General features: G+C 39.9%; 1 protein-coding gene across 1 annotated transcript in view; it reads left to right on the top strand.

Annotated features, from left to right (window-relative positions):
• The window catches only part of SYTL5 (synaptotagmin like 5), a 228,208-nt gene that overhangs the window by 180,492 nt on the left and 35,444 nt on the right, over positions 1-12,272 (top strand). The window contains exon 7 of the mRNA XM_025371943.1: positions 10,769-10,910. Coding sequence (XP_025227728.1) covers positions 10,769-10,910 — 142 coding nt within the window. The remainder of the gene's footprint in view (positions 1-10,768; positions 10,911-12,272) is intronic.

The following is a 12,272-nucleotide window of genomic DNA, read 5'->3' as shown; positions in this document are numbered from 1 at the left end:
TTATTTCAAAATGAGTCCTTAGAAAATTGAGGCAGGAGATAGCCCATCTTTTCTTAACTCCCATCATCTAAAGAGACTGTAAGATCCCAGTCTCTTTGGTCTATTGCCTGACCCAGCTTGCTAATAATTCCCCTTTCTCCTTTACAATGCATATTTTTTTCATGGATCATTGATCTTTTCCTGGAGCAGCTGGGCTTCGGCATTCCTTTTTAAAGCTCACATCATATAACAGTGTAAATGATGTTTTATCAGATGTCCAGTTGGCTTTATTTCTTTTCAGTAGTTTCAAAGCAGGGGAAAGTATGAATAGATTAAAGAAGCCCTAGCAGCCTCTCAGAAGAGCTTGTCAAATGGATGTTCACCAGTTGCTAGGGACTTGACACATGAGACAAAGAATATTTTTAGGAAAATAAATGTAAGCTCTGGTTAATAAACAGAATATTATTCAAGGTAGTGATTTTTAATCCCTACAAAGTTGTGATGAGCTGTCACTGTGGTATGATTTACAAGATCTCTAACTTAAGTCATGCTCTCCCAGAAACAGACGCCTAGGCAAGAATTTATAAGCAAGTGATTTATTATTAATCAAGTGATTCCAAGAGCAACCAGGAAGGGAGTAGGAGAGACAGAATAGAGAAGAGGAAGAAGCTAAACAATAGTGCTAGCTCCAGTGAGGTCTGAGGACCCAGCCTGATCCTGTAAGAGATTCTGGAGCATAAACTATATCCCTGAGCTTTCTCCACGTTGAGGAGCTGGACCATTGCACTCCTATACCAGTCATTCATTGACCATGGCCTCCCTTGAATAGAGTCTCTAGACTTAGCAAATGAAGATACAGGATGCCCAGGTATATATAGTTGAGACTAACAACTGTTTTTTAGTATAAGTGTGTTTCATGCAATATTTGGGACATCCTTATGCTTAAAAATTATTTTTTATCTGAAATTCAAGTTTAACTGCGAGCTCTGTATTTTATCTGACTACTCTTCTGTAGGGGTGAGGGGAAGACAAACTCCAGGGCACTTCTAGGCGTCCAGCTCCAGTGCTAGAGGGAATGCCTCTGAAGGTGGCAAGTGACATCCATTAGTAGAAAAGAACTCAGGAGCTAGGGAGGAGCATGCACAGCTGGTAAAAGGAATCTGAGGGAGACACCAACAATGTTATTTTAAAAAAAAAAAAAAAAAACAAAGGAAAAGTAGAACTTTGAGCCTAAAATGTATTTTGTTCAGTAAAAATGGAGGAAGAATGATGCTGTTTCTCAGTAACCTTTCTATCATGTCATTGGAGAATATGGCAATATTTACATGGACTGTGAACAGATGGTGGGACCTTGTTTGGTCTCGTAACCAACTAGGTTCTCATCTTTCTGCCCTCCCACTCCTTTGCCCCACGCACACCAGTTTCATCCAGTTATTCCCAGTTGCTTTTCAGGGAGTCTGGGACTGATGATCAGTCTCTGTGAAGCTTCATAAGCTGCTTTGCTTTGGCTGTGATCCACCAAAAGCAGAGACCACACCATTCAAACCAGCCCTTAACTAGTTCTCATCCTCATTTCAAGCACTGCCCCTCTCTCTTTCTCTCTCTGTCCAGGAAATATGGCACTTCTGGTACTATCATGAATTTGAAGAATCATCCATTCCTCATATCTATTATTTTGGTAAAGTGAGTTTATTAAACCCATTCTATCACTAAATGATACCTTCTTTTTCATCAGAAATAAAATTATTCTCCTGTCCTGAATGTAATTTTCATTGACATCTTTGCAATTAAGGTGCCAATTAGGTGGCAACCTCTTACTAGAAATTTGAATATAGCAAGGCGGGAGTGTTTAACTCTGAGTCAGGACCACATCCACAAAGTCAACAATGGTCTGTTTTGTGTATTAGATAAAACACTACATACCTAGTTGCTAATGCTAATAGCCAACTCCATTCCTTACCAGGCTTAAAAAATGTTCAAATGTACAGCATATCTCTGAAAGTACGTACATTTTATTCTATAATGATCGTTTGGTGACTCAACAGGATAAAGGCTGTGAGCATTGTCCTCCAAAGGAAAATTACTTTCACCTCTTTCCTGTGCCTTTCCCTCCTTTGTCACTGCTAATTCCTTTTTTTCCATTTTAATCTCCTTTGGGTAAGCTCAGCCCTCCTTACAGGGAGTGAGGGGTGGGCAATCAGAGCCACAAGCTGTAGCAAATGCTAACAGCCTAAAGCAATTTGCAAAACCATGGGAGCCCGAGAAAAGTGAATTTTAATTCCAGGGAGCAACTGACACATGATAAAACAGGAGGGGAAACATGAATTCACCAGAGTATTTTGTTATACTGTGACCATATCAGTGGGAGATACACAGTCTGAAGTTGCAAAAAAAAAAAAAAAAAAAGAACTTTAGCTAGAAACTTCTATTTAGAACTCAAAGCCATCCTTTTCTAAACTCATCCTTTGCCCACCATATGCACCAATATACACTTGATTTGGGTTCCTTTGGAAGAAAATCCTGACATAAGGATTCAAGAGTAAGTAATATGTTCAGGATGTGGTCTAGGGAAACAGAGATAGGAGAGTGGGGAAATGAGCCAGGGAAGGGAAGAAGGCAAAAAGGATGTATCATTAATTAAGCCAGTTGCTATTGTGGGCAACTAGAGCTCCATCTCACTGGCCAATTCTAGAAAACAGTGCTGAACATACATCAGAGTTATCCAGTCAAGAGGTAGGGAATCTGGGGTATTTTTACAGCAGCTGTTCAAAATTTATTGAGGGCTGCTTCTAGGGCACTAACTCTCTGGCACTTCGACTTGCCCTGTTCACAGGGGCTCCATGCTCCCATGATTCAAAAAACTACTCAGGCAGGGAGTTCTGGGTATTCCCAATAACCAAGATTCTGTGGGTAGAGGTGAGTGCTGAGGGCAAATGGGCAGGGACACTGACAGAGTCTGCTACAACCTACCTCCCAAACTCCTCTCAGACCTCCTTCAAAGATGCAGTTTGTCAGACCATTGTTCAGCCCCTGATTTCTGTTTACTTTATATTACCTGTGACTTTCCTCACTATAATGTGAATAATGTGAGAAGGTATGGAGGCTCAGTAATTCAGCCACACCTATGCTTAATTCCTGTGATCAAATGATTGTAAGCCTGAAGCCTCCTCCTTGCTGTTTTGTCTGTTTCTCCAATTGTTTCCCATGGATGCACTGTCTTGGCATGCTCTATTTCTGTGAACTAAATCTAACACATCCCCCTCCTCCAAATTAGTAAATTGCCCTTTTACTCACTGCTATCTAAATATGTATTATGTGACATGTTACGTTTCTCAGAGTAGCTAAGCTACAATAGATGACCTTTCTTCTACAAATCATTGAGGAGCAGAGATATATGACTTGGTCATCTATGCATTCTATTCATACAAATGAATTCAACACACAGCTCTGCCAACATTACTGACGTAGTACTATATATGCCAGATGGTAAATGTGGAAGTTCTTAGACAGTAATACTGTTCCACCCTTTTATGAGCTTCCAATTTAGCAGGAAGGCTGGGATAACTAAACAAATAATTTAAATACAATATAATAATACAACTTTAAAAATATGTTCTACGTGCTATGAGAAAACCAAAGATAAGCATTTATCCTTCCAAAGGATTCAGGTACGCTTCATTGAAATGATCCCTAAGCAGCTTTTAAGAAATGAGGAGGACTCGGCCAGGTAAAGAAAGATAGGAAGAGCATTCTATGCAGAGGAAATAAAAAGTACAAAGGAAAATAGACATAAGGCAGACTGCGTGTGCTGAAAAGAAACTGTTCAGAGTTTCTAGAGTATAAAAATTGAAGTATGGTGTACAAGAGATGAAGAGATGGAGAGGTAATTTGGACCAGGATGTAGATGTCTTTGGATGCCTTAATACCTATCTTCTTATATGCAATATAACATCCTACTCAGAACAAGTGATTGGCAATTCTGAACTACTAAGTATGGAGTAAGTATTTGTTCCGTTTAGTTGCTGAAAAGTGAAGTTCTGTTAAGCACTTCCTTTTTTGTGTGTCTATGGGAAAAGACACGGGAGCTTTCTTCTTGCCCCCGACTTCTAATTGACCCAAGGCTTTTCATGGCTGCTGGCCTCTCTCCTCAAAATGGCTTCTGGTCATTATTTAGAAATAAGAAATTAGATCAGGATTTTAATGAGATGCTAAAAAACAAAAATATTATCACATGGAGAGTACCACCTGTTCTTAAGATCTATTTCTTCATACCCAGCTGGAGTCCCTTCCTCATGGTAACTGTCTCCTCCGTTTTAGAGGGAGTTTTCTTAAAGGAAACCAATCCATTAAGGAAACACTAAACGTTTTAAAACCACCAAACAAAGCAGCTTTTGTTTTATTAAGTCGAATTATAAAGCTATTTATATAATTAACACTGGGATTCATTTGGCACAATTTCATTGAGTGCCTACTACATTATACTACTCTTGTCCTCTTTCCAAAAAGGAAAAGGAAGATATGTGTGAGTAAGCCATATAAGGCCAGTGGCTTCAGGGGACATTGCAGCTATAGAAGCTGCTTGAGGAATTTCCATGTCTTTCTCATCTCTCTGCTTCCCTAATTCTGCTTTCAAGGGATCCTATGATGGCTCACTTGGGCCTAAGTGTAACACACAAACACCCAATACCTGAAATTTACTTCTTTTAGGTGTATTGGCTTCTCCAAAGAGTTTTGTTTTTAAATAGACTCATCTCTCTCTGTGTGTGTGTGTGTGTGTGTGTGTGTGCGCCTGTGTGCATAGGCACTGTGGTGTTTATATATATATATATATATATATATTCTCATCTATAGTTCCTGCCTCCTAACTTCCATAGTCCTTGTTATGCTGTTGGGCCACTTTAGGCCTCAGAAAACATAATCTCTCGGACCTTCTACTGTCCTTCTTTCACCTGCCAAAGCAGGACTGTAACCTGATTGTGGTTCAAAAGACCCTCATTCTGGAGAACCCTGCCTCATAACCTAGAGGAAGGAATGCTACACAGAGAAACCAAGAAAAGCCTGAACAGACAGGCCTTGCTGGGTTTAGATCATGCACTTTCTGTCCAATCACATTTTTACACAGTTGTCAATCATGCCTATGTAATGAAGCCTCCATACAAGTACCCTAGACCAGATCATAAAGTATAATAAAAAAAATAATTAAAAAGTGTAAAAAAATCCAAGAGGACAGAGTTCGGAGAACTTCTGGATAGCCACAAATGTGGAGGTGCCAGAAAGGTGGTACACACAGGGAGGGCATGGAAGCTCTACAGTCCTATCCCCATACCTCACCCTACGCATCTCTTTATCTGTATCTTTTGTAATATCCTTTATAATAAACTGGTCGATGTAAGTGTTTCCCTGAGTTCTGTGAGCCACTCCAGCTAATCAAACACAAAGAGGGGGTCATGGGAACCCCAAATTGAAGACAGTTGGTCAGAAGTTCTGAAAGCCCAGACTTGTGACTGGTGTCTGGGAGAGGACAGTCTTGGGGACTGAGTCCTCACCCTGTGGGATCTGACACTCTTTTTTAATAGATAGTGTCAGAATTTAATTAGAGGACACACAGCTGGTGTCTGCTGCTTGGTGTGTGGGGAAAAACCCCACACCTTTGTTCACAGAAGTCTTCTGTGGTGATTGATGATTGTTGTAGTACTGTGAGAGCAGAGGATAACCATGCTTAGAGTTTTTCCCCAAACTGGCATACACGCAGAGATCAACAAACCTTTTCTGTAAAGGTACAGATAATATTTTTGACTTTGTGGGCCATATGATCTCTGTCTCAACTACTCAACTTTACTGTCAGAACATGGAAGAAGTATAGACAATACATGAATGAATGGGCTGCCTGACTTGCAATCAAATTTTATTTATGGGCTCTGAAATTTGAATTTCATATAATGTTCAAGTGTCACAAAATATTCTTCTTTTGACTTTTTTCAACTATTAAAAAATGTAAAACTTACTCTAAGCACATGACTATATAGAAACATTTGGTGGGTCCAAATATGTCCACAGGCCATAGTTTGCTGATTCCTAGTGCAACACATTCACTCACTAAGACAAAGTGTCCTTCCATGTATCACAGTCTGAACCACAAGGACAACTGAGCTCTTTTCACGTCAGTACTGCTGAATTAAAAAAAAAAATAGTGGTAGAAGGGGAGGGAACAATGCAGGTGGAGAGATGTCTGAGATCAATGAACTTTTACCCACAGCTTAGCACAGTGGTTTTCAGCCCTGGCTACATATCGGAATCACCTGGGGAGTTTTAAAACATGCTGGCACCTAGATCCCACACCCAGAGAGTCCCATGTGACTAGCCTCAGTATAGTCTGGACATGGGAGTTTTAATAGCTCCCCAGGAGTTTCTAATGTGCGTCTGAGGATGAGGGCCACTCATCTCACATAAGACTATTAATAAAGACACAGCATTTGGGGATCACCAAAGACTAGAAGATCGAGCTACATTCATTTTTGGTTATCTCTTTCCCAGTTAGCAGGCTCATCTCACTTTTTAATTGCAGTCTCTGTTGGCCATCTTTCCTGCATGTTCATTGTAGATCCAAAATAACTATAAGAAGTTAGGAAAGCTCATAAACCTCAGAAAGAATATTGTGCATTGTCTCTGTGTTGTGTTGCACATTAGTCTCATCGTCCCAGTGAGTTTTAGGATCTCTCAGGTTCAGGCTGCCTTAGGAGAGCACACATTTAACCATATGGGAACAGGCTCAACACTGTCAGTCACCCTGGGAAGGTTGGATCCTGGGAAATTATTTCCTGGCTACAACTCCTAGGAGACCTTTATGTAAAGCAGAAAGGCAGCTCATTACATTATGAGGATCCTACCCTTGGATCCTCTGTCTAGAAATGGATATATCTGGGAAGCTGTTATCAAGATTTTTGAGCAACATGGTGCCGTGCTGAACCCCTATTAACCTCAATAGGGAAGCTACCAGGTTCAAAAAACTCAGAGCCGGCAAACGAGACATACGATTTTATTAGCATCTTACACACAGGGAAGAGTCCACCAGTGGTGGGCTGGGCAGGAAAACCACAACCGCTTGCAAATAACAATGTAGTTTATATAACATTTTCACTTAAAACCTTCCCCCTAAACAACCTCCACCTGGAAACCTTCATTTATCATTTAACCCAAAACTCGGGGCCTCAGTCCCTGGTATGGCCCGTGTTCCATGAGAAGGGCCAGGGGCTCAGATGGTTTTCATAGGTAAGAAACAAATCTCAGGGTTGGCCACTCCTGAGTTCCCTAGCTTGGAACAAACATTCATATGCATCTGCCATACAGGGTCATTGTAAGAGTATACTGAAATTATTGCTGTTGGATGTGTTTACCCTACCCATGGAATTAGAGATAACAAAACAGAAGGCTTTTAAAGTATATTTCATAAGGTAAAGTAAATGAAACTCTTTCCTAATCTGGAAAATGTGTCTTTCAGCAACTCAGAATATCCAAACTCCCAGACAGTGACATATCCCCACATTTGGGCCTTTTAGAATGAGATAAATGTATCTCTTTCTTGCCGGTTTTTACTTAACCACATTTTAGCCTGAAGGTTTGTTGCACTGATTTATCATACTTTTTATTTAAATCTAAGTAACATGATAGCTGAATCAAAAAATTGCTTTTTCTTAGTTGACCTTTAAACTTCACAACTTTAATTTTGACTTGACATAGCTTTTATCCTTTTCCAATTTAAGTGGCAAAGATTCATGTATTTTATGTCATATTTTACATAACTTCTAAATGAGTTGGCACCCAAATATTTATGACAATATGCCTTATTAGACTAAACCTTTTCCGAGTTTAATCAACTGGAAAAAACATTTTTGAGAAGCTCACAATTAATGTCAGGGACAAATGTGAAAGTCTATGTCATTTTTGAGATAATGCTGCTGGCAATGATAATTTGCAGTAGCTGACTTACAATCACAAGAATTTTTTCCTTATTATAGGATAACCTCTTGAATGTCACCACCACAATTAATCAACTTCTGCCAGAGCTTCTACATAAGTAGCACTTTTGGTTTCAGCAAGGCTAATCCATGATGAGGCCTTTCTCAAAATCACCTGGCTCTGGGAGGACCTTCCACACACACACACAGGCAGAAATACCCACATGAGTCCCTTTGGTTCATAACTTCTTGGCTCATATCTGCAAGATTCACCCCTGCCCTTTCTTTTTAAAGAAGATTTTACCTGAAACAGTAGGGAGACATATTTTTGTGTTAACATTGTTCTAGAGAACCTATGGTCACAGTACAGCATCAACAGGAAAGTCTATATGCCTCTCCTAAGTAGGACCTCTGAGATGAGCGGAAATACTTGGAAGGGTACAAATGTGGCTAACTGTTGTCAAATGTAGAAATGTCATGCTCCAGGTAGAAGGGTTCAGGAAAATCACCAAGAAAATTAGAGTTCCAAAGTGTATCAATTTACTTAATCACAAAATTTTACTCTCTTGTTGTCAGAATCAACAGACACGGTCTTAGACATCTTCTCAGCTGAGTCCATAGTACTATAATTTACTTATAGTGCCATCTCTACAAAGAGGAAGCCAGAGATCCTTTCTGCAGAGACTCTTTAGTAAAAAAGAAATGCCACCCTTTAGTAACCACTCTTTAGTAACATAGAAAATTTTCATAATTCTCATAATCAAGTCCCAAGAAACTAACTCCTAGCTCCTTGTTCCTTTGATTATCTTCTGTTTGATAGTTCACTCTATAAATGCAAAACCTGCCAGGCTGTAATGACTTGTTCTTAGTGAAATGATGAGTAAGCAGTATGAGAAACTAGAATGGTCACAGGCTTTGGGTAGACTGATAATACTGTTTTTATGCTGATAGCATGGTGGTTTGTCGGTGTGTGTATGCATGTGTGTGTGTGCACACATACATGTATGGAATAATTATTTAACCTCTCCAAGACTCAATTTCTTCATTTAAAAAATATTAAATAATATTCTAAAACATATTTTACAGGGATATTGGGGGATGGAAAATGGCTAACGCCTAGAAGATACTAAGTAAATGCCACTGCTATTCATGATTATTGAAGGTAGTGGTAGCTGGTAATGTGGTCCAGGACAAATTTGGTTTTGGTGACTTCTCTGGTGCACAGCTTTGAAAACACTTAGGAGTTGTGGTTGACAGTTCTATCCAATGGTCATTGCCTATTCTTCTGCCTGATTTGTCTTCTAGTAATGATATGTGCACATTTAAACATTTAAACATTCTTTTAAAAAATATTCCTTTATTCTATTTAGTCTTTCCTCTTATTGGCTTAACTGTAAGTCCTCATCACTATTAACCACTGCTGGTATGCTTCACCAATAAGATGTGTACTATTTTTTTTTTTTTTTTTAGACGGAGTCTCGCTCTGTCGCCGAGGCTGGAGTGCAGTGGCGTGATCTTGGCTCACTGCAACCTCCGCTTCCCGGGTTTACACCATTCTCCTGCCTCAGCCTTCCGAGTAGCTGGGACTACAGGCGCCCGCCACCTCGCCCGGCTAGTTTTTTGTATTTTTTAGTAGAGACGGGGTTTCACCGTGTTCGCCAGGACGGTCTGGATCTCCTGACCTCGTGAGCCGCCCGTCTCGGCCTCCCAAAGTGCTGGGACTACCGGCTTGAGCCACCGCGCCCGGCCAGACGTGTGCTATTATATGTGCATTTGTAACTTATTAAGACAGTAACTGAGAGAGTAAAACTCATAAGGACTTCTGTTTTACCACTTAGCGTATTTTGTGCCTACTGAGGAAAAAGAATAAAATGGGAACAAACACTTCTCTTAAACTCCAATTTGTCAAAATTTATGTTGACTTATGAAGCTCATTTAATAAGAAAATTGTGAACACCTCAAGGGCAGGAACTGCTTTTTCATTTATTGTTATTGGATTGAATTGAATCGTTTTAGCACACATGAAAGTGATTCAAGCTCATTTACCAAATGTCACTATTTTTGTACCATATTTATTAAATGTCCACCATGAATTAGACACTAAAACAACACAGAGAAATGAAATATAACTTCTAATCTTTGATTAAATACGTATTGAGTGGCTTCTTTGTACTAAGTCACTACAAAGCTGCTGGAGATACATGATAATTATGGCATAGACTCTGTTCCCAAGGAGTATGAAACACCCAAGCTCTCATATGTGGATCCACTAGGGAGCCAAACAAGACATTGTGCAGTCAAGTACTAAATACAGTAGTCAGGCAAAGACCATAAGTCAATAGGAACTGAGTGGAACAGAGGTTGACAAGGCTTCTGCTTGACAGGAAAGGCCTAATGGGGAAGGCTGGACTTCATTTGCCTTTGAAGACTGAGAAAGATTTGCATAGACGGAGAGTGGTTAAGAGGGCATAACAGGTGGAGAGAAGGTAAGAAAAGGCCTCAGGAGGTGGAATTCAAGATGGCGAGTTGAGAAAATGGTAAGGAACCAAACTGGCTGAGAGAATGCTGGTAAGCAGAAGGAAACAAAATGAGAAAGATGGGGTGAAGTTTAATTACAGTGACCCTAGAGTCAGGCAAATAGAGACAAATCTAGTGATACCCTCAGGGTCTTTGAGGAGGAAGGTGACATGATAGTTTCTGAGCAGTTCCAGTGTGACTCTTGTGAACTCAGTGTGGTTCACATGTTCTTATCAGTTTCGTCAGCTTTACTCTGCCTGTGTATTTGGTTGCTGCTCTGCTTCCATGTTAAAGTCAGAATATGCTTTCTCATTTAGGGGAAGCACTGGCTCATCAGATCTCAATGACCAGGAAGCTGGTTCTAGGACCCCAAAGAGCAGTAGGAGCAGTGGTGTGACCCCAGTCACTCAGAGGTCTCCAGCCCCAAGCACACGAAGTGTGACCTCAGTCATCAGTAGAGTAAGTATACAAACCTGATGAACACTGTATTAGTTCGTTCTCGTACTGCTATAAAGAACTGCCAGAGATCGGGTAATTTATAAACAAAAGAGGTTTAATGGACTCACAGTTCCGCATGGCTGCAGAGGCCTCAGGAAACTTACAATCATGGCAGAAGGAGTCTGTCAAACACTTGTAAAACTATCAAATCTCGTGAGAACTCACTATCACCAGAATAGCACAGGGGAAGGCTCCCTGATGACTCAATCATCCACCACCAGGTCCCTCCCTCGATACATGGAGATTGTGGGGATTACAGTTCGAGATGACATTTGGGTAGGGACACAGAGCCAAACCATATCAGACACGGAGTCTCTGAAATTCAACCTCACCACTGCATCGTGGCTAGGTTTCAACTCTCTATATATCAGAGCATGTTCTTTATGCTCTTTAAAGGTAGAAGCTTCATCAGGACTGAACCTCCTGCATCTTAGCTCCCGGAAGGAAACCCAAAGTGAAAAAGGGAAGGGAAAGACCAGATTCAAAGGTAGTACTTGTATGATGGAGGTTTAAATTGCTATATGGTTTAAATAAATATAGAACATTTTAGAAGGCTCTGATTTTGATCCTCTCTGTTACTCTTTAGAGAAAATATTCATAGGTTGAGTGCACAAATTTTTCCAAACTGTTTTAAATCTGGAAAAGTAGAACTGTTATCTAGTTTTTAAAGTAGAAATTTTTATAGTTTTCTTTTCTATACATCTGTTAAAATAGGGGGTCAACATATAATGAAGGCTTAAATTGTATTTTTTATATATATATATATGTGATCAATTATATTTTCTATTGGTTTTCTCTTTTAAAAGAATATGAAAAAACTATTTTGAGAAAAATGTTCTCTTTTATTAAATATTCCATTGGAAGTTGTATTTGGAATGAATTAGCATATACTAGATTTTTTTATTTAGCAGGAAGCTCCATCCATTGCTGGCATCTATATTTGATAAATCTTTATATGAGCAGTGAGTTCATACAATACAAACAATTTTTGACTCAACCAACATTTAATGAGAACCTACTATATAACAGACTCTAGTCAAGCAAAGACTTGAAGGAAGTGAAAGAATTAGCAATGTAGTTTTCTGGGGCACGGTGTTCCACCAGGCAGAGACAGCACTGATATTTAGCAGGTACATGCAGGGAAGGCTGCTCCACTTCCTTGTAGCTGGCCTCCATCTTGATTGGTCAGTGCCCTTGCTCAGCCAGTTTCTAAAATATTTTTAATGCCTCTAGAAGAACAGCCAGTGTGGAGCCCCTGAGGTGGGAGCACACCTGGTATGTTCAAGGAAGAGGAAGGAGGCCAATGCAGCTGTGGTGAGTGAA

This window comes from Theropithecus gelada, chromosome X, assembly GCF_003255815.1.
Source record: "Theropithecus gelada isolate Dixy chromosome X, Tgel_1.0, whole genome shotgun sequence".
Taxonomy (NCBI): Eukaryota; Metazoa; Chordata; class Mammalia; order Primates; family Cercopithecidae; genus Theropithecus; species Theropithecus gelada.
This window is presented reverse-complemented; position numbering and strand designations above follow the sequence as displayed.